The following is a 23,256-nucleotide window of genomic DNA, read 5'->3' as shown; positions in this document are numbered from 1 at the left end:
GTAGACTGTTCCGGCAGCACCACCGTGCACCGCTAGATCTGACGGCTTTCCGACATTTGCCCTGGCTGAAAGCCAGCATTCATGCAGAAAACTGCTGGATCCCCTCGTATCCATGCATGGGGCTGTGCTGGATATTTGCTCCATCCCTCTGCTGGGACAGCCTACTGGATACCTTCAGCGGAGGTGTGAACCTACCCTAAGCCGGCCATACACAGTCACTGACTGTTGGATGACTGATTGTTTGGCCTGTGCTTGTCTTCCAGGAGAACAAAAGGATCGGGTCCATTTCTGCTGATCCTTATCTGCCCCGACCTCATCATCTGATTCGGGAGCTCCCCATACACATTAGTCTGTCGACCGACAATGCAGTTACGGGGACTTTTGGAAGCCATGGCATGAGTGACCCTCCTCACCTGGTTCAGGAGAACGTTTTCTCCTCTTTGGCTTCCTTGGATTGTCCTAATGAGATCTCCATCAGATCCTCAGGAACCACAGATGGTCCATGATTTACAAAATCTACAAGCAGAAAGAACTGAACTCAAGCCAAAAATGGATCCGTCACATGACGGAAAGCCACGCTGCCCAACGGACTCCCATCAGCTGTAATGGAATCTGTCCAGTTTCCGTTAAGTGCAGCTGCTGCTCCATGTTGTCCATAATGCTTGACAGAGGCTCCTACCTCATCGCAGATGTGAATGAAGCCTAAAGAAGCGTTAAAGGGATTATCCGGGAAAAGATATTGATGACCTGTCCTGAGGATCGGACCCCCACCGATTAGCTGTTAGAAGAGGTCAGGTACTCTGTGAGCACCGGCGCCTCTTCCAGAGCCATCTGATGTCACTGTACGTCAGTCACGTGGCCGTTCAAGTCAATGGGGCTGCATACCAAGCACTGCCACTATACAGTTTACGGCGCTGTGCTTGGTAAGATGTTGGCAGCCTGCAGCACTCACTAGAGCTCCTCCCTGAAACCGCTGGTCCCTGGACTCAGACTCCCGCAGGTGTGATAATGATGACCTATTCTGAGGATAGGTCATCATTATATTAACCAGGATAACCCCTTTAAGAATTTGGTCCAGATGATCCAGAGTGCTTAATGGATTACTTAATGATACTTCGGAACCAACTAAATAATGGTTGCCCCACTGGACGGTGGGACTAGAGCAGTAATCCACATCTGATCTGGTCCATGTGTTGCTGGGAGGTTTCTCTTGACGGACGTGTACTTCGCGCACTGGACGTCGGCGACATTGGTGGACCTCTGCTGTGAGCGAATATAAACCGGCGTGTAATAAGCTGCCGGGTGTAATCATTTACTACAGGGTTTCATTCAGGTTCTCTTAGAATAAAAGGACTTCCTTTCCTTGTTTTGCAGCTCCTTCCCTTCTTTTCACTTAACCCTTGCAGTCACTTGCACGCTCCTAGGAGAGCTTAGGAGGCTTCAGCCTGACTCTGGTGAATCCATGGTGGCAGGATGATGGACCATCTGTTCTACCATCTCTGCCAAAACGAACATTCCTGTTTTTCTCGCTGTTCCTTGGCGTAAAATGTTCTGCAAGTGATTAGATACCACGTCTGGGCAGATTTCTCTGATTTCGTGACCTATAGCTATTTGTGTTTTCCAGTATTGTATAGTGAGATGTTGATGATGGGGGTGGTACTCTCCTGTGTTAAAGGGGATGTGTCATGAGAATATGACCTATTCCTAATGGAATGTGTCGCAGAAAATTAGTTTCCGCCAGTAAAACCAGATGGTGACACGCATCCTTTTTTTTCTAATCTCTTTTTTTACTTTCTGATTGTAGATTGTTTTTCTGTTTCCTTAACATGATTATGGGGGCGGCCATCTTGCCTGAGCTGCTCTTAAAGGAGTTATCCTGGAATAGATAACGATGACCTATCCTTAGGATAAAGTCATCATGATCACATAGGCCGGGGTCCGAGTCCAGCACCCACGCTAGTCAACTGTTTCTGTTGCGACAAGCCCAGGAAGAGGACCTAGCTTCTTCTAACGGCTGAGCGGTGGGGATCCCGTGTGTCAGACCACCACCAATCAGATGCTGAGGACCTACCCTGAGGATTGGTCATCAGTATCAAGATCTTGGAAAACCCTTTTAGGCTGGCCGTACACATTAGGGCTTGTTCACATGAACGTAAGGGCTCCGTGCTGTGGACCGCAAATATCGGTCAGCAATGCACGGCACTGACTGTGTCGACAGCCGCATGCGGATCACAGACCCATTCACTTGAATGAGGTCCGCGATCCATCCGTTCCTCAAAAAGATAGAACAAGTTCTATATTTTTGCGGAATGGAACACCACAGAAGCACTCCGTAGTGCTTCCGTTCCGCACCGCATCTCCGGATTTAAATGGGTCTCCAGATTTGAATGGGTCAGAATCCGTGATCTCTATGGTAGAAGGGGTCACTGTGCAGGGATGGGAAGTTGGTATGCTGCGACCATCACCTGTTATGATCCTGTGTTGTCCGTCTATTCGTGTTGCTGTCGTTGTAATCCTGCTGGGCGATTAATCAAATTATAGATTTAACCATAATCGTGAAATCGAATTATGCCCTGCCCCTACCAGTAGGATCAAGAATGAAATGGCTTTATTGACAGTCAGACGCGTCACACAGTGCAAACGGTTACCTCTCTACCTAGCCGGATGACCCACAGACTGTGTTGGGGGGGGGGGGTGCTAATAAATCTATGTTGAGCAAGGGAGGAGTCCACACGTACGAAGAAGCAGCACTTCGTATTGGAACGAGATCTGCTGCACACCAATGTCCATATGGACCTAAAATTCCATACTGCCAAAGCTCTCATGATAAGTATTGCTTCCTCCTATCCACACATCTCCTGTTAATATAAGCCATCAATATGGCCTTCACCAGCTGTCACCCAACTTTCCCAGACTCCTGAAAGGCAGACAGGGCTCCAGACTAAAAAAATCTCAAGGAGCCTTTGGCTCCTAACCTGAAAAATTTAGGAGCCAAATGAAATTTTTAGTCGCCAAATTTAAAATACATATAATATAGCTGGGATGCTAAGGAGCATGGGGTTTTCTAAGCTACAGCCCACACAGTTTCCCATCTATCTCTAGAACAGGGCCCCCAAAATTAAGAAGAGAGCACCACGCATGTGCGGCAGGCGCTCTCGGTTATTTCCAGAACTCCATAGAAGTGAATGGACAGTGAACTATGCAAGCATGATCAACTCTCCTTCACCTCTATGGAAGTTTCGGCACTCCCATAAAAGTCAATACATGGTGCGCCCTCGTTCACTTTGGGGGCCGTACCTATCCTATGCCACCAAAGTGCGAGATGGGCCAACCCCTTAAAAAGGGTATTCTGGTAATCTGATAATCCACAGGATAGTTTTATATTTCTCACCACTGGGACTGCCCCATACCCCGAAATAAATGGAGAGACTGGTGGAGCGTGCGCCTTGGCGCTACATTTATTCTCTATGCGACCGCCAGAAATAGCCAAGCACTGTCCTCACCTATCCCCAGCAGTCCAATAGAGAATGAATGGGGTGGCAGGTGCATACACTACCTGCTGCTGCATTTATTTCAGGGAGCTCCATAGGGCAGGATGGCCAACCTGAGGCTCTCCAGCTGTTGCAAAACTACAATTCCCAGCATGCCCAGACTGTCTACAGCTATCAGCCTACAGCAGGGCTTGGTGGGAATTGTAGTTTTACAACAGCTGGAGGGCCGCAGACTGGCCTTCCTTGCCATAGGGTATGGGGCCACTTTTTCATTATTACAGGGGTTCCCAGGACACCTAGCATTCTATACATGAAGATATCTTCACCAGTCCTTCAATGACCTGAAGCATAACTATGGTGAAAGGAACGGCACAAGTGTGGGGGATGGGGTCAGTGCCAGGCGGTCTGGCAGGAGCCCCTCTACTAGGCACATTAACCCCATGGCTTCTCTATAATAAGGTATAGTTAGTAAAAGCACATCTGTACAGACATGGAGCTGGGCGTGCGATGGAAAAGAAGGGCAATGACATACTTCGAGTGGAGGCTCTCTACACAAGGCCAGGGCAATGTGACTCACTCCCTGAGATATTGCAGATGATTTCACTGAGCTTTCCTCGCCACCTGCTTGTCCAGTACTCTTCCTCCACAAGTCACACTGAGGCAGAGGACTGGCCACTGCAGCAGCCTCAGAGCCTGCTCACACAGATATAATAGAATTAAAGATCCTTCCCCCAGCATGCCATGAAAGTGCCAGGTGAATGCCTTGGTGACCCCTGCCATGGTGACTGGGCAGACATGTGCTGCCACTCCAGGCTTGCTGCCCACCCCCTGCACAGGGCACTGCATAGGAGAACACTACCTGTACCTGCACCAGCCACTGGCTGCCATTCAGCATGGGATCAAGCACTCTGCTCCGTCCAAACCCGCCCACTCCAGGCACTGAGAGCCCAGGAACTGTGACCGCCCCAGCTCCCTCACCTTCACACAGGCGCCCTGATAGTGACCGGATACTGCAGCCTATTTGCGCTGTCCATCAAAACGCCCGCCATCCCAAGCCCCCGCCCACCCATCGGCGGACAGCCTATCACAATGCAGGAGTGCCAGATTAGCCAATCAGTGAGCATAATCCAAAGTCTTTCACCTGCATGTGATCGGACACCTGATTGAGGATCAGGTTTGTTGCTATTCTGGCCGGCTGGCGATGGAGATTCGATGTGTGAAGCGCAATGTTTGATGAAAGGGCAGCGGAAGGTCTAGGCGCAAATGGGCGACAAGACTACAAAGTCTTGTCGCCATTTGCAATTCTAAGTCGCATTGGCGACCATTTTGGTCGCCATCTGGAGCCCTGGCAGAGCTGGCCAATTACCTTATTTTTTAGACCATTAGATACACCTGACTATAAGACGTACCCCAGGTTTAGGCAACAGAAAATTAGAAAAAAAATGTTTTTACTTATTCAATCTTCCCTGGTGGTTTAATGAAGTGTGAAGGGTCTAGGCCACTATCCTTCGGGTTACAGGGGTTTTCCCATGACTAATGTAAAAGTGGAAATCAGACATCAGATAGTACATGACAACCTCTTTCTAACAAAGCTAGAACCAGCCCTGTACCTCACATGGGTCCAGAGATCTCCCCTTTCATTGCTCTGCTAGATTTATATCAAGCTGACAGCTCAGGGGGAGTGTCTTTTCTGCTGCAGCTCAGGGGGCGTGTCCATGTTCTCCCTATCACAGCTCAGGATGTGGGTGAAGGATGAAACTGAGCATGTGCGGCCATCCTAGTGAGCCGGACAAAGAAATAAGAAAAGAAAAAAAACTGCAGGTGGCGTGGCGCTATACAGATATTGAATTATTGAATAACTCGGTGGCTCTGCAAAATTTTTAATTACATGCAATACAAAAGTATTCAGATCCAGGTGCTGGTGTGAAAACTGTAGAATATTTTTAGTGGGACGACCCCTTTTAATAGTTTTGGTCCGCCCCTGTTAACCTTTAGTATCTCATCTGCTGAGTCTTGGAATGAGAGCTGATCGCCATACCTTTTTTTTTTTTTATTCCCAGAGGAGCATTGTCTGGCCTATAACACTCCTTACACCTACTAAGTGCTCTCCATAAGAAGAAATAGTGCCCCCTGTAGTGACTCACGCTACACTCAGTATAGAGAACGACATGAAAATAAAAAAAAATCATGAAAAATGTGTTTAACATAAAAATTTCATTTTTAAACAATAGGATGATTTTTGATGACTCATTTCCTTTAAATAGTTTTTTTTGTTTCCTGCCATGTAATATTAATATCATAGACTTGTTCTGCTGCTGGGTCAACCAAGCAGGTTAACATAATTAAGACTATAACAGATGATGCATCTTACAAATTAAGTTGCAAAACAGCAATGTGGAAGGAAGGAAGGAGCGAGCGGTCTGCCAGGCTCGTAGATTTCAACACGTTTACCCGTCGGTCACATCCTGCCGCTTCTCGAGTACTTGTGCATTAAAGCTAGAGATCGTAAAGAATGGAGAAGGAAGTGGTTTCCATGGGATTTCACTTATCTTCCTTCACCTTCTTGTTTTTCTCTACTTTATTGTTGCACGGTGTTCTGGTGCAGACCAGTAGCACCAGCCTTAAAGAGTATCTAAACCTTTGTATCAATTTTTTTTATAGGATGTCCCTAATTCCCTAATAAAACTTTTTCTAATATACTTTATTAATTAATTTTGTATTTTTATTATACTTTTTTCTCCCTAAAGCGCTTAAAACTCAGTTCTCTGTACACCGCTGACTACTCAGTGGTGTACGGACTGTGAAGTTTATGAATGGGGCCGCAGGAGCGTATATTGCTGCTCCTGCCCGTGCCCCCCGGAGGATTACTAACTCCTGGCATAGTACATGGGTACCCTGTAACCATGTACTATGCCAGGATTAGCTGAGTGGAGCGTGCTCCTGCTAAGCTAAGAGAACTGTATGTCGGCTCTTGGCTTAGCAAAGTGGGCAGGAGCCGCTCCGCTCAGCTAATCCTGGCATAGCACATGGTTACAGGGTACCCATATACTATGCCAGGAGTTAGTAATCCTCCGGAGGTCCCGTTCCCTCATCCTGATGGAGGAGCAGGCCCAACAAGCTCCTGGTCGCTCCGTTCATTCTCCGTGGAACTGCTGGAAATAGCCAAACGCTGTACTCTCTGTTCTTCAGCAGACCCCCTTTTTCAACCTGCAGTTTTCACACTGGCCACTAAGCCAAATAATAGGTGCCTCTTTCTTGGTCTCCACAGATCGCTTTTCAGCAGTCATCTCATTATCATCACAGGCAAGATTACAATGACAGATATCACCTATATAGATAAAACAGGATCAATCATTCACAATAGGCAATGTCGCAGCTTATCTACTCCCTCCTGACCTTTTGCACAGGTCACCTCCCATAGAAGTCAATGAGGTTCCTTCCTGTCCGTTGTGTCTATGGCCAGGGTTGGACTGGGGTTCCTTGGGCCCACCAGAGGAAGTTATTCTTGGGGCCCAAACCCCATATCATCAATGAAGTCTAATAGATTGTGATTAAAGAAATAGACTCTAGTTGCAAGTTATTGGATCCAAAGGCGGCTCCAAATGTTATTTTTTTCCTTCTCCTGGACCTTTGGGGCCCACTATGTTAGGAGATCCTGGCCCCACAAGGCTCTGGTGAGCCAATCCGACCCGATCTATGGCCCATGTTGGCTGCTGTAAAGGAAATCTCTAAGTGCTGTTAGTGACACAAGTCCTTTTTTCATTTTCTGATTGCAGATTTTTTTTTTTTTTCAGTTCTACTTCCTGTACATTTTGCCTGAGCTGTTCTATCTGGTTTTAAAGTGGCAGAGAAAAATTTTGGTGCCACATTTCCTTTAATAGAGGGAGTCCTCTGTGCAGGATTGTCATCTCTCGGCCTCTGTGTAATTTTTAATGTCACCTGTGGTGGCGCTGCAGGGAAACTGAGCACTTACTGCCGAGATTCCACGATCACTAGGGATCCCCTGGTTGTCAATGGGCCCTTCTAACAAAGTGATTGTGCAAAGCGGAGAACTCCTTTGACCCAAGTAGCTTCATTTCCTACTAATTATGAACATTTGCCCTGTGTTTCACTTAAAAGGGAACCTGTCATCAACTTTATGGTGACCTCACTGAGGGCGGCATAAATTAGTGACAGAAATGCTGATGTCAGCGGTGTGTCACTCATGAACTAAAAGTAAGTGGTTGCCGAGAACCAGCATCATAATCATTGCAGCCTGAGTCTGGAAAAGAGTCAAATCTACTTCAGAAGAGTCCTGGTTATTCCTATTCTCCTGCTCTCTCACCCGTCTGCTGATGATTGGCAGTTCTCTCCTAGAGAGAAAGGGAACTAGGTAAAAGTCTGTCAGTCATCAGCAGGAGGGCAGGAATAACCAGGACTCTTCTCAGGTGGCCGGGACTCTTTTCCAGGCCCAGTCTGCAATGATTGTGATGTTGGTTCTCGGCAACCGCTTACTTTTTATTATAAATAAAATTCAGACCGCTGAAATTAACTCGCCTGTCTCTACTTTATGCTGCCGTCCGTATGGGCAGCATACAGTTGATGACAGGTTCCCTTTAAAGGGTAATGATTAAAGGGAAGTAGTCTAATCATTAAAAGTGAAAGTGAAATTATACTGCACTGTCTTTTTACATTGTTGGTGGAAGGAGTCACTCTAGTGCGGCACATTAGTACAGTGTAGATAAGGCGGTGTGTTGTGTGCTGACTAAGGGGTTGGTCTTGTGGTTCACCTACACCGGTATAACTGACCAAAAAAAAAATACTGCCCCCAGATGGGAATGTTGGATTGCTGCAAAACTCTGCATGAAGTTATGTCTCAGACAGATATGTAAATGATTACAGGTGTGGTCTGATGAGACACTGGATCTTGCCAAGAGAAGGTGTAAAAGTGCTTCCCCCAATGCCCTATAGAAAGGCTCTCAGAGGCTACTTTTGGGTAGAGTACCTCGTGGAACAGAAACAGAATTAGTCCATACATCCTGCAGGGCAAAATAAATACACAGTTGCATAGAAGGGAAAATGAGGTGCTTAGCAAATATATTTTTGATTGTAAAATATCTGTGCCCATCCACTACTGCAAGGTGACCTCAGTACAGATGGGAACATAACTCTAAACCTATTTCTATGCTGTTCATGGGCATCTAAATTCAAGGAGAGCGGAACCGTGTGGAGGTCACCTTGCTGTGGCGGATGGGCACATATATATATTTTTGATCAAAATATATTTGCTAAGCACCTCATGTTTGATTGTATACTAGATGTGGTGTTAGTTTATAAAAAAGATCATATACTGTGCTTTTATAGAATGCTGCTATCCTTTGCCCGCCACATTCCAAGTCCATTGCTAAGCTCCCTTCTCTACCGATTCCCGTTCCTGTGAAATTTAGTTTTGATTATTTGACAACCCCCTTTAAACATATGGGTTGGGGGGGGGGGCATTTACCACAAACAATGCTTTCTTTGCCCATTTTGATTTCCCCTGCGCCACCAGATAAGGTGCCAAATTTATGCAGAGATGCACACCTCTCATAGATTTAATGCACATTTGCAACTTTTTGACACCACAAAAGTTTTATATATATATATATATATCATAGTAAATGTCCCTCATTACTTTTTTATTATACTTTTCACTGTGTCACTGAGCCTCATAATATCATATACCAATTTTTTTTATTTAAAGGGGGTTGTCCAGGTTCAGAGGTGAACCTAGACATATCCACATTTTCACCAAGGCAGGCCCTGTGATATTTCATGCTCCGATGCTCTCCTTTGCCCTGCGCTGAATCTGCTTTTTTTGGAGATCCGGTGACGTACTGGGCTCTCCATAGGGACTGCCAGGTGGAGGCTTCCGCCCATTAGTGAGCCCGGTGATGTCATCGGCACCAATAGGCAGGCTTTAGCGCTGCGCTAACCTGTAAAACGGCTAGGGCATCGCTAAAGCCGGACCAACAGTGCTGGTGACATCACCTGTAACACTGCTAGGCGGAAGCCTCTGCCTAGCAGTGTACAAAAGTGAACAAACAAGCCCTTGCCTGCTCCATCCAGCATTGGAGCATAAAATGCTCAGATGCTCATATCACAGGGGCTGGAGGGGGGAAAATGTGGGTTTGTCCGGGTTCAGCACTTAACCCGGACACCCCTTTAATAGAGACCAACAGTACCGCCTGTACATAGATAAAGCATGAGCAACCATTCGCAATAGGTGTTCGTCCCCTCCCTGCACAATGACCTCTGCATAGTTCACAGAGCATGCCCACAACACTCCCATAGAAGTCAGTCTCCTATCTACAGGTATGGTCTTTGTGTCTGCTGTAAGGCATAAGTCTCCCCTTGTCATCATGTACAAAATATAAAATAAAAAAAATCTATAAACTGAAAATGAAAACAGATTCAAAAGTCTCAGTATCTGTTTTTAATTTCTTAAAAAAATAAAGGTGATACATTCCTTTTAAATCTACAGAAAACGTTACAGCCTGTGTCCTATTAAGGAGCTGTATTTACACTTCTGCAGGCTTCATAGCGCAAATCTCTCAAGTTTAGAATGCCTTGCCCGCCATTTATGAAGAGTGGATTGGCATAGTACTTGGGACGGCATCCTCCGTGTCTGCCGTAGACCCACTGTAGCTTGTGGTTATGATTTTTCTCTTGGGGATCCACACCCGTTCTGTCAGTTATTATTGCCAGTCTTTGTACGCCTTTTATGTTGACCTATGTTTTATAAAAAAAATAATATATATTTTTTGTCCTTTTCAGATGTGGCTTTAGAACATTCACAATGCCAAAAGTCGTCAGTGTTGGAAGCTATATCAGGACATCTTAGCCAACTGGAAACGGGAGGCGGTGTTTTTCTTGGATGCCCTGAAAAACGTGCTGTATCGCTGGGCCTGCATCGTTGCTGTAGACAATCTGCAGACGTTATCTTCGCTCTGTACCTGATCCATACAGTGTAATTCTAATTGTATTCATCGCCGTCACCGGGCAGTACATCAACCATCATGTCTACCTCCTCGCTCCGCCGCCAGATGAAAAACATTGTCCACAATTACTCTGAAGCTGAAATCAAAGTCAGAGAAGCCACGTCGAATGATCCATGGGGCCCATCGAGCTCTCTCATGTCCGAAATTGCCGATCTCACGTACAACGTGGTGGCGTTCTCCGAAATCATGAGCATGATATGGAAGCGGCTAAACGACCATGGGAAAAACTGGAGACATGTCTATAAAGTAAGAGGACTTACTATTTAAGTGTATATACTCATACACAGCTTTGTGCATTTTCCTTCGACTGATTGATTTTGGTTGGTGCATAATGGACACCATTACCCTTTCAAACTTTAAAATTGTTGTCCCAGTACAATTTTTGGGGGCCAAACTGCAGGAAGGCTGTTAAAAAAATATAAATATTAAAGCTTTTAGATGCAGTGGTTACATGCCTGTATACCACACATGACTGCTCCAGCCAATCACTGGCCTCAATGTTCTCATGTTGTACACTGCTGATTGGCCAAAGTAGTATACAGGCATGACTTCAGTGCAGCCAAAACATTACATCATGGCTGCAGACCCCTAAATTAATTCAGAGCCCAGACCAGAGCCTTAAATTAAGACCCTACACCAAACCCCTTAATTTATTCAGACCCGACCCCTACGTTACATTAGACCCCGTGCCATAACTCTAAATTGATTTTAGACTTCAGACTAGACCCCTACATTGATTTTGACCCCAGACCAGAACTGTAAATTGATTTCAGACCTCAGACCAGACCCCTAAGTTGATTTAGACCCCAGACCCCTACAGTAAAGAGGCTCTGTCACCAGGATCAACCCTATAAAATCAGAAATATAGCCTTGTAGGATTGATGTGAAGCTGAGTAAATCGATACCTTTATTTTGTGTAGGAGAAATTAGCACTTTTATTTTTATGCAAATTAGCCATTCGAGCACCAGGAGGTGGGCTTATGTGCTTGGAGCCCAGCGACGCCCCTGGTGCTCAATACAGACGCCTTCATCGTTAAAAACATGCCCCACCCCTTCCCTTAGATTGACAGCGCTAGATTTCACAGCTAGTGCTTATTTCTCGGACCTGTGTGCTTAATCGCTAGCACGGTGCATGCGCACTAATCATCTTCGCTGCTCTGCAAGCCAATTGCACTGTTGATATCAATGAATGGGGATGGGGAGGTGGCTGCAGATGAAGTCGACGTCGCCTCCACTTCCGGGTTCAGCGATGTCAACGGAGCGTGCGCACTAATCATCTTCACTGCTTGATCGAATGCACATGCACGAAAACTCAGGGCTTAAATGTCAATCTAAGGGGAGGGAAGGTGTGTTTTTAATAAAGAAGACATCTGTATTGAGGGGCATCACTGGAGCGGTGCTCAAACCGCATAAGCACACCTCCTGGTGCTCTAATAGCTCATTTGCTTAAAGGGCTTCTGTCACCCCCAAAACACATTTTTCGGCTTGTTAAAATCCTTATTGAACGACTATTCCCTATATAGGGCTCTTACCTTTTGTCTTTGGCTTTGTTTCATTAAAAATCGATCTTTTAAAATATGCAAATGACTTCACTACCAGCAAGTAGGGCGTCTACTTGCTGGTAGCCGCCGCAAAAAACCGCCCCCTCCTTCTGTTTGACGGGGCCAGCGAGCGCTCTCCTCCTCCGGCTTGCCCTGTCAGCATTTCAAATCCGGCGCCTGTCTTTATTCGGCGCAGGCGCACTGAGAGAAGGAGGCTCGCCTCCTCAGCACTCCCTCAGTGCGCCTGCGCCGATGACGTCTTCTCTTTCGGTTCCCACACTTCAGCAAATGGCATTTATCATGTAGAGAAAGTTAATACAAGGCACTTACTAATGTGCTGTGATTGTCCATATTGCTTCCTTTTCCGTCGCATTATACACTGCTCGTTTCCATGGTTACGACCACCCTACAATCCAGCAGTGGTGGTCGCGCTTGCACACTATAGGAAAAAGTGCTGAAATGAGACGACCCCTTTTAAGGTAAAAAAATTAATAAAATAAAAATGATAATCTTTATTAATAGAAAATCATCTGCCCGTGATGGAATCAGTGACCACTGCACTGAGAGCAACTGGCAGAATTCTGAATGCTGCTGTGGAATGAAATGTCAAACGTGTAATGTAAGATCGGGGCAGATATATGAAAAGCAAATGATCGTAAAGTTGCTCAACCTTTCATGCAGATTGTATCTAGATGCAAACAGAAAAATGAAACTGCACGCCCCTGTGTAGGCGATCACCACCTCCTTTTACAGAAATCCTCATTCCCAGTAACCAGTAAGACCTGACAGTGGAATGAACAGCCGTCACACTCATCATAGCTGGGTTAATGAGTGTGACAAATGGGGTATGACAAGCAGGTTCCAGCAGCTGAGCATAGCCGTCCTGCCTGTCATCACACTTCCTGCCCGCTGTGTCATGGACAGACCCGGCACGCATTCAGAATGACAAAATGTGACATAAACCTGTATTAGTTATATTATGTATAAATATATAATATGCATTTATATTATTACTATTATTATTTTTTTATTAATTTGAAATAGGTCATCCCACAATTAAATCTTAAAATTCTGTTTCATTAGTCACAACTTTACCTCTTTTCAATTGGAATCATTAACAAAATGCTCCTGTGTCTACATGTTGCTGTCACGCGCTTGTTATGGCGCCACCTGGTGGTATTTTGATTCCTTATCAGAGCATACTCTTAATGTGTCCGGTGGTCGCACATGCTTAGTCCCACCGCCTGGATCCTCCTGTACATTGGCGGTGGAGTGGAGATCGCGTATGGAGTGTATAGGACTGCAGGGGGACAGCCTAGCACAGCGCTCAGTCTGCCATTAGTCCCATAGACCTGCTTTACCACTGCTCCTCATCACTGGTGTTGTGGATCGGTGGGAGGGAACGCCGCCCTCTAATTAGAGTTTAGTATATCATGACCAAACACTTTGCCATAAGCATAAATTTGCACACTGGTTTTTGGTGACCCCTACATTGATTTAGACCCCAGACCAGATCCCTAAATTGATTTAAACCCCAGAATCATTAACAAAATTCTCACGTGTCAACAAATTGCAGTAACACACTTGTTACTACGCCCCCTGGTGGTGGTCTGATTCCCACTCAGAACATACTCCTAATGTGTCCATGTCTGGTGGTCACACATGGTCAGTTTCACTGACAGTGGAGATCAAGCATGTAGTCTATGGGACTGTTGGGCACAGCCTAGTACAGTGCTCAACGTTTTCCATTGACCCATAGACCTGCTTGACCACTGCTCCATTCAAGCTCCTCTTCCCTGGGTTTGTGGATCGGATGGGAGGATACACCACCCTTTAATTATACAGTTTAGCATATCGTGGCCACATAAGCAAAAAATTGCACACTCGTTTTTTGGAGCGGCATGTTACTGCAGCATCTAGCTTGGTATTTAATTCGATTTTGAGGAACATTTTTAAAAGGTTGACTTTTTTTTTTGTAAATTTTCAGGCTATGACTCTAATGGAGTATTTAATAAAAACGGGCTCCGAGCGGGTAGCACAGCAGTGCAAAGAAAACATATATGCTATTCAGACACTGAAAGATTTCCAGTACGTGGACAGAGACGGGAAAGACCAAGGTGTGAATGTCCGAGAGAAGGCGAAACAGCTGGTGTCTCTACTGAAGGACGATGAGCGGCTGAAGGAAGAAAGAGCGCACGCGCTGAAGACCAAGGAGAAGCTCGCACAGACGTCTACATGTACGTAGGAGTGCTTTATGGTTTCCATGTGGTCTTTTAGATGGGATGTTGATCTCTCTTGATATGCTAGTATTCAGCGTCAGGTTCCTGCATTGTCATCTCACCTGGCCCTGTAAATCGCAACTGGCTTCAATGGTGATGTGCTGCTTGGGGATACTTTACCATTGAGATTTGGAAGTTTACAGGATGGAGACTAGTAGATCATCGAAGAGAGTCACAGCGGAGGTAGAACAGGCTGAGGTGGTCAGTAAAAAAAGCCCATAAAGCTGGACTTCCCATTTAAAGGGGTTGTCCGGGAATACATAATTTCTAGCAGGTGCCGTCAGCCTGCCTTACCTGCTCCAGTCCTCCGCGCTAGCTCCTGCCTCTCCATCTTCCGGTCCTCGGCTTGTTTTCTTCCTCCCTGGTATGGGCATGGTCAACTCATCCTCTTCAGCCAACCACTGGCTTAAGCGGGCATGTGTCCACAAGCCAGCGGTTGGCTGAGGAGGTTGAGGTGACGTTTCACGGTCCCTCAGGTGACTGGTGTAAGATGATCAGAGAGACTGGCTGAGCGTGGAGGAATCTAACAGCCTCCTTGATTTCTCTTTATTCAGTGTTGATAGGGTTAATGACCACTCCCCTTTTCTCAGCTGTTGCTCAGTGGTCATCACTTCTACCTTTATAGTCTGACCCCACCCTTCTGACTATGCGGTAGATGGCTTCATTTGGGTTTGGCTGAGCTGGTGTGAGGTGGTCTTTGGTTTTCCTGTTCTTCCATCTCTACAGAAGTTAAGTGTCGCGTTTGTTTGTATTTGTTATATTCACTGTTGTTGTATCTTGGCCTGAGACAGAGACTTCCATTCGTCCATCTGGGGAGGAATGGGTTGTCTCTGGTCCTATACTTATTCCAGGGCCTTATAGGGAAATCAGGGCCTAGGTATCCTGCTTATGAATATTCCTACCTTCAAGGTCTATTCATATTGATAGGTAGTCAGGGCCCGGATTAGGGTTGTCTAGGAGGTGACCTGTTCCTTCCCTAGTTTCCAGGCCTAGTTACTGTTCCCCTTCCCTCCTGTGTTCAGTGTGGAGTCCCCCCCCGTCCCCCCCCCCCACTGATCGTGACATTATGCCTAGGAGAAAGATCATTCCTCGGACGAGAAGATGGAGATGTGGAAGCCTGCGCAAAGGACTGGAGTGGTGGGGAGCAGGTAAGTATGATCCTTACAGTAGCGGAGGCCGGCTGCCGGCACCTGTTAGAAATTATGTATTCCCGCACAGCCCATTTGAGGCAGGAAAGTATCAGAATATGGGGCTATAGACTCCCTGTTTCGGATTTACATTTTTGGTCTCTGATTCTGTATGTCCAGACTGTTTGGTTTCAGGCAAACTTTACAAATAGGTGGTTGTTTTTCGTTCTTTATTTTATGATGATTTTTATTTTTATTTTTTGCAGAAGGAGTTTATTTCTTACATTTTTCTGTCCCCCACTCCTGTTCTGATCTGGGCTTCCTTGAATAGTTTCCCCTTACACTTTCAGCTCCTATTCCGCATGTCAGGTGGTGTACATGTGGCAATAAAATTTCCTGCTTGAGTTATTTTAAGCTTTACCTTATGGCTATCTCCACAAAGCAAACATTTGGTGCTACCACTTGCATTTCATTAGGTTTAAGTACAAGAATAATTGTTTCATTGTCCTTGTATTGAAACCTTCGCTTTGCTTCCTAGTGTACACCAGGAATGATGAGTTTGCATGTAAAAACTGGAAAGATTTGCTAGTGAACGTAGACAAGGCCTTTGGGGCAACCTATAATGACGTCATACATTTGCTGGGCACTGAATATTCAGATTTATATTGCATTCTACCTTTAAAAAGAACCTGTCACCATGAAAGGCAGTGCAATCTGCAGGCAGCAGGTTAAAGAGCAGAAGGAGCTGAGCAGACTGATGTATAGTTTTATGCCAAAAGATTCAGTAAAACTTGCAATTTATACATTTAGATCTCTGTTCTTTCTGATACATTTGTTCATGGGGGAGACTGCCAGCTATTTATGTATACACACTTAGGACTCATTCAGACGACCGTAGTTCAGGGTCCGCATCCGTTCCGCAATTTTGCGTAACAGGTGCAGACCCGTTCATTTCAATGGGGCCGCAGAAGATGTGGACAGCACATATATATATATATATACACACTTACACAGAGAATGCTAACACTCAATGAAAACACATCCCCTGTGTACATCTATCGGTGACTGACAGCTATCTCTGTATACACACTTACACAGAGAATGCTATCACTCACTGATAACACCTCCCCATATCAGTGACTGACAGCTGTTTCTGTATACACACTTACACAGGGAGTTATATCAATCACTGATAACACCTCCCCCGTAAATAACTTATAAATCTGACAACACACTGCTCCTGCCTGTGTTAGCTCTGTCTGGTCTCCCCCTTCCTTCTTTTAAGGTTAGAGTTCGCAGCATCGAAGAGGAAGGAGGTTGTACACAGCAGATCAGTGTGTGGAGAGGAGAAAAAGCATCCAGATATTCCAGGGGAAACAGACCATTTAGGGGCTACAGTATCACAAAGTAGCTTTGCCAAGGTAGGGATGGGGGTAACACACACTCTTCACCACCTGTCAAGGAGAAGAGATCCCTCATGGGCTGAAGAAATGTTAATCTGTCCAGGATTGAAGCTGTGCTGATACGTGACAGCTCATGAAGACAGCAGCATCTAGGTCCCTAGACAGGTTTCAGACACCGCCATATTTTAATGTCTGTATTATGGACGCAAAACCCAGAATATCCCAACATATGGCAGTACACAGTATGCCTATAGGTACCACCGTACAACCTCTGGTGCGCACAGTTGGACTATGTGAGGCCCCGTACCAATCGTGGGTGGAAGGTTTTCTCTTTATTGTGCTTTGGAATTTAGAAGTCATACATATTACCTGTGAAGTAAATATTAACAGGAGTCCCAGTGGCCTCACCTACAAGGACCTTCACCCCTTATCTAATCTCTGAATTCTCTGTGGCCTTATGGAAATCTATATCGTTGTATGTGGATATTGGATGGTTGCTGTCATGAATATATACTGTTGATCAGATTCTCTATTTTATTGCAGTCATTTGAGTCTTTTTTTTAATTTTTTATGCCTCCGCTTGTATAATGACGATTTCAGTATGATGTTTCACTATGATGTGTTTCAGTTAAAGGGGTCTTCTGGGACCCCCAAAAAATGGTGGAGAAAGCCAGAAATGTAAAAAAAATAATCTTTTGCTGTTCCAGAGCCATCAGTCTATGCTTCTGGGCCCGCTCCATTGAAGGGTTCTGACTACTGCAGATGACAGCTAAAGCCAATCGCTGGCCTCGCGGTCACTTGCGGTAGTCAAGCACATCGTCGCTTCAGCGCCAGTGACGACGTCCTTGACCACCTCATATGATTGCTTAGGTAAGTGATTGGCTGCAGTGGTCAGGTAGAATAGTCTAGCACAGGGATGGCCAACCTGAGGCTCTCCAGCTGTTGCAAAACTACAACTCCCAGCATGCCCAGACTGCCTACAGCTAGCAGCCTACAGCAGGGCATGGTGGGAGTTGTAGTTTTACAACAGCTGGAGAGCCGCAGGTTGGCCATGCCTGAACTAGCACATCAACACTGAAGGCATAGACCTCCTGGTGGCACTGGAACAGCGGGGGATTGAGTAGGTGAGTAAAGTTTCTTTTTTAATTTTTTTAACAATCCTAGCCATCTCCACAATTTTTGGACAGTCTTGGAAATCCTTTTGAAATGGTTGTCCTTTTAAACTCTTATAATGGTATAAAATAGAGTAATGCCCAATTTCCTGCCACTCCTGTGTCGACATTTCCCTCTCCACCACTGGTTTCTCCAGCAATAACATCTGCAGCCAGTCACCGAGGTCTCTGCTGCAGCCAGACATTCGAGGGTCATCGCTGGACTGGGTGCACAGAGCTGAACATGTGGCAGGACAAAACGGGAGATTGCCGAATGTCTTTTTAAAGGGGTTGTCCAGGATTATTCCAAAAACCTCCTTTTGAAGGGAGTGTGGCTGAGCTACCACATAAAACCTGTGACATACACAGAGTGCATACGAAGTGTGAGGGTGCCAAAGAAATGCCAACACAGAGTGCATACGAAGTGTGAGGGCGCCAAAGAAATGCCAATCCTGGGTGTGTTAGTTAGTGAAGAATTACAAAGTAAAAGATAAAAAAAACGACATACTTCTGAGTGAGGTAGATATTAACCACTTACTTTACCAGGGAGGGGAGTAAAAGATAAACTCGATACACTCGTACCCTCGCCGAGATCGCCTGACAGATGTAATGGATTCCTTATCCCAGAGTGGTGAAACCGGGACCTCACAGGATGCAGCATCAGAAGGTTGCTTTATTCCAATTAAAATTAGCTCGACGCGTTTTGGGGAAGTAAATAAATTCCTCAGGAGCAAGATATACAAGCATACATACACATAGAAACTCACATATAAATCAGCAATTGCTTAGGAAGAGGTGGGCTCAGACTTGTGAGATATATGCTGGCCAGAGGCAATGGAGTTGAGAAATATGCTTTTTTTTTTTTCTATCTTAATACCATTAGAAAAATAAAAAAAGGATATATATGGCAAACTGGACTAGAAGGCAGTAGAATAGAAAACAGTATATCAATAAGATATATTCATCAATGGATATGTCAGAATAAATACATATAAGAGGAGATGGATAGATAGATATATATATATATTACCAATAATAATAAAATGTATGGGAATAATAAAATATATAGAAACCCTGTTAAAAAACAGTTTAATAGAGCAGATTAGTCAAAAGGAATACATTCAAATGCCATTGGGCACAGAAAAGAAGAATAAAGTAAGTTAAAATGTATAAGTAGATACATAGATAAATAGATGATTATAAATAACATTGGGCGCAAAACTACATAATAAGTTATTTGCACTGATTTATGAATAAATGAGCAATTTAAAGGGAACCTGTCACCTCCTAAAAACATCCCAAGCCGGCAGCAGTACCTGAGAGTAGTCAGCAGCGTGTTTGTAACTATCATTTTCTTCCTGCAGGTAGTTGAAGCAAAAGCTGTAAAAACGTTCTTTAATCCCCTGCCGGCGGCGCGCTTCTCTAGTCAGGCTTGAAGTCCAGGGGGCAGCGGCCTCCTTGCTTCAAGTCACGGTAACCGCGCCCCCTTCCCTGCGCCTTCGCTGTGATTGACAGCGCTTATGCAGGACAGTTCGGCTGCCTTTGTCTAACTGGCCGCTGTCAATCACAGCGAAGGCGCAGGGAAGGGGGCGCGGTTACCGTGACTTGAAGCAAGGAGGCCGCTGCCCCCTGGACTTCAAGCCTGACTAGAGAAGCGCGCCGCCGGCAGGGGATTAAAGAACGTTTTTACAGCTTTTGCTTCAACTACCTGCAGGAAGAAAAGGATCGTTACAAACACGCTGCTGCCGGCTTGGGATGTTTTTAGAAGGTGACAGGTTCCCTTTAATTAGGAAGGGGATCGGTGAGGTGAGTAATACTCCTTTTTAATTTTTTTTTTTTTTTTTTTAAAAAAAGCCTTGACCAATTTTGTGCCTTAGCGAAATCATTGTATCCGCTGGTAACCCCTTTAATATTTCATAACAGCGTCGTCTGCGTCATCAGCAGTGAACCCACCAGTCGAAGGAGAGCAGGCCTGGCCGCAGAGCAGCGGAGAGGAAGAACTACAGCTCCAGCTTGCTCTAGCCATGAGCAAAGAAGAGGCGGAGCAGGTAAGAGCAAAGGTAAATCCAAACGGGGGGCTCTTGGGATAACGTCATTTAAATGCATTATTAAATCTCCCTGTATACATCCAGCAGAGAACCGAGATCGTCCGTATCCTGTTACCCCACGATATTCAAGGCACCAGTGTGGAAATGTCTGCGGTCCAAATGCCTTGGAGTCTGATTTTTTTTCCTTCTTTGGTGTTTTTTATTACCGTGCTGTGGACAGGGGTGTAACTTGGAGCAGGGGTTCGAGTGTGGTATGACTGATTTATTAAAAAGCCTATTATATTATAGATTTGCAACCATTAATGCAAATTTAAAATTTGCCAAAATGCATAACAGCCCACGAACATTTTCCTTTAATTTTTCCTAGAGAACATTATTTTTTTTTTTTTTAAAGGGATACTGTCAGCAGTTCTGACTGTGATAAACAGCTGACAGTACTAGGTAGGGGCTGGGGGGGGGGAATAAGTACAAGCATACCTTTTTATTATCAGGCGTAGCATGAATATGACATTTTATTCTGCTAGGTTCTGCTCCTGCAAGTGCATAGGAGGTGGCATTTTGCTGTGAAGGTTTCTCTTTCAGAGCCCCTCCACTCAGCAGAGGGAAGGGGCTGTGAAAGAGCTCTGTGCAGAAAGCATCCTCCATTTTGTAGGAATCATAATCCCAGATATATGAATTAGCATCATAATGAGCTTGCTCAGTTTACAGAATTGTGAATGTCCCATAAATGCATACAGTGCATACATACTAGCACCAGGTCTTCTTAGACTGCAAATATGCTAGCGTCCCACATCGGTTGTATGGAGCAGCGGCAGACAGCCAAAAGTCCATGGGACTGATGAAGATAGTTGAACATTGTGCTCGCAACCTACGCTACATTCAAACATGAGGACCCAGGACCCCATTTGTGTGATCGGTGGGGTTCCCTAGTGATCAGGCGCTAATCTTAGGGTATGCCCCCATTGTCTGATAGGTGCCCGTCCGGCAAAGCGAAGGAGGGCGTGCTGCACATGTGCGGGCGTCCTCAATTAATTTCTATGGGGCCGCCGAAAATACGCTCCCATTCATTTCGATGGGGATTTCACGCTTGGCTGGCAATAGGCCGCCATTGTCTGAGATGGGAATACCCCTATAAGGTTTCCCCTCGTTCCCCTGTCTCTTTGGATACAAAGGGGCCAGTGTCTCATCACGCTGCACTTGCTCTGCTCTGAATCCTATCTAAGGGCAGTAAGTGATAGATCTGACACTGCAGAGTCACAGTGTATCCTATGTGAAGTAGCTTCGTACTGCTCTCCCTGACTCCTGCTTGTAATAGGTTTCTCTCTGTCAGGTCATACAAGCAGGAGGCAAGGGAGGGCAGTGTGAAGCTGCATCTCTTAGGACACGCTGGAGATTCTGCACACAGCACTCACAGATAGCATAGACAAGCAGTGGGAGTCAGGGAAGTTTTATCACTCAGCAGCTGCATTCCTTGTCCCTTAGATAAGGCAGAAATGAGGACTTACAGAGGGACAAAGACAGTGGGGAGGGGGATTGAGTACTTCCAGAAGGGATTTGGCGGATGATGATCCTGAAGTTCACAGGAAGTCAGCAACACAGGGGAGCATGCTCTGAATTAGTGGTGATATCAGGGGGTCACGTGACCCAGGTGGCCATATGGAAAGGTTCCAAACTCTGGGCCGGATGAAACAAATTGCACTGCTAGAATATTGCAGCTGAATTAACATTATTCGTCCCAAACGACAAATTGTCACACAAATATATTGGCCCGCGTTGACAAAAAAAAGCAAGAACCTTTCAGACACACGTCCTAAACCAAACCCAAGTCGGGTAATATCAGCCATCTCTGTTCTTGTGATGCTTCGTTAAGTAAACCAGAGCTGAAAGCATTGTTTTGATTAAACCTGTATTTCTTCTGCGTGAAGGTATTATACAGATGATTACCATACAGTAGCTCCGGCAGAAGGTCAGAGTCTCCCATATAAAACCCGGTTTTAATTTTAGTACTGTTTCATAGCTCCCCTATAAGCTGGGAATGATCTGTCGCGGGTACCCCCAGAGGAAAGGGGGCCACATACAATTCCTGTTCTGGACCTGACCAAGAACCTTACTCCCCCCCCCCCCCCCCCCCCCCCCTTCCCTTTTCTCCGTATCTACCATTACCAGCATGTGCCTGTTTTGCCGATTTTTTTTATTTTATTTTTTATTTTATTTTTTTTGTTTTATTATAGTTACTCATCAGTATATTCTTTTATTTGCTTCCCTTAGTTTTAGTTTTGTGCCACTATATACTCAGCTTCACTCAGTCTTGTTATATGAAGTCCTGCCTTACGTGCTCTTCCTCGCAGACCTGAAGCTGCGGTATATATTTCAGTACCTGGTCTTTTATCTTGCCTGTCTTCATCTGCTTTTGTTCTATTGTGGGTTTTTTTTTTTTTTACCTTTTTTATTTATTTTTTACCCTCACCTTGCCTGTGTCCTGTGCTTTTATTTTGTTTTTCTTTCCCAGCCCCCTCCTGTGTCCGAAGAGGAATTGCAGCTTCAGCTTGCACTTAGCATGAGCAAAGAGGAACATGACAAGGTAGAGCTGACGAGTTTTTGTTCCGAAACCCAATTACAGTAGCTATTTTAACGATTAATCAGCCCCTTCCAAGACTCCTCCTGCGTTTGATAAACTAGAAGATGAAGGTGCAGTGCAACTAATGTCCATTAACCCTCTCTGCTTCCTTCTGCTTAACACCTGCTTGGATTGAGAACTGTAGATCAGTCGGTAGAATCACACATTGCAGTTTTCCGTGCAGTTTTTTATTTATTTTTTCATGCAAAGCCAGGAGTGGATATGGAAGGAACGGGAAATGTAAGGACCGAAACTTCTCCTTCCTACTGGATTCACTTCTGACTTTGACTTTAAAAAACCCAAAAACCAAAAAAAAACTCCATCAAAAACTGTATGAGTTCAGTCTTACTGGTTTGCAATAGCTTCATGCTGTCCATAGGCATAGCCAGCCTTTACTCTGCTAAATAGACGGGTTTGTTAAGCCCAAGTGCCATGTTCCTTGCTGAGTGTTTAAAGGGGTTTTCCAAGATAAAGAAAAACCACTCCTTTTATTTGTCCCGCAGCAGTGGTCACGTGACATTGATTGATTGTTCACATGACTACTGGAGCTAATCGCTGCCATTCATGCACATGTGACCGC

The 23,256-nt window shown here is 45.2% G+C and overlaps 1 protein-coding gene across 10 annotated transcripts in view; it reads left to right on the top strand.

Annotated features, from left to right (window-relative positions):
• Positions 1–23,256, top strand: part of EPN1 (epsin 1) — a 77,662-nt gene that overhangs the window by 30,074 nt on the left and 24,332 nt on the right. For 5 of the 10 annotated variants that reach the window (XM_040424598.1, XM_040424637.1, XM_040424575.1 and 2 more), the window contains 4 exons: positions 10,287–10,756; positions 14,039–14,288; positions 19,935–20,071; positions 22,569–22,640. In XM_040424598.1, coding sequence (XP_040280532.1) covers positions 10,529–10,756; positions 14,039–14,288; positions 19,935–20,071; positions 22,569–22,640 — 687 coding nt within the window. In that variant the 5' untranslated portion in view covers positions 10,287–10,528. The remainder of the gene's footprint in view (positions 1–10,286; positions 10,757–14,038; positions 14,289–19,934; positions 20,072–22,568; positions 22,641–23,256) is intronic. The other 5 variants (XM_040424655.1, XM_040424628.1, XM_040424646.1 and 2 more) reach the window with 3 other exon arrangements.

This window comes from Bufo bufo, chromosome 1 (assembly GCF_905171765.1).
Source record: "Bufo bufo chromosome 1, aBufBuf1.1, whole genome shotgun sequence".
Lineage (NCBI taxonomy): Eukaryota > Metazoa > Chordata > Amphibia > Anura > Bufonidae > Bufo > Bufo bufo.
The sequence above is the reverse complement of the archived record's forward strand: the minus strand, read 5'-3'. Positions and strand labels throughout refer to the sequence as shown.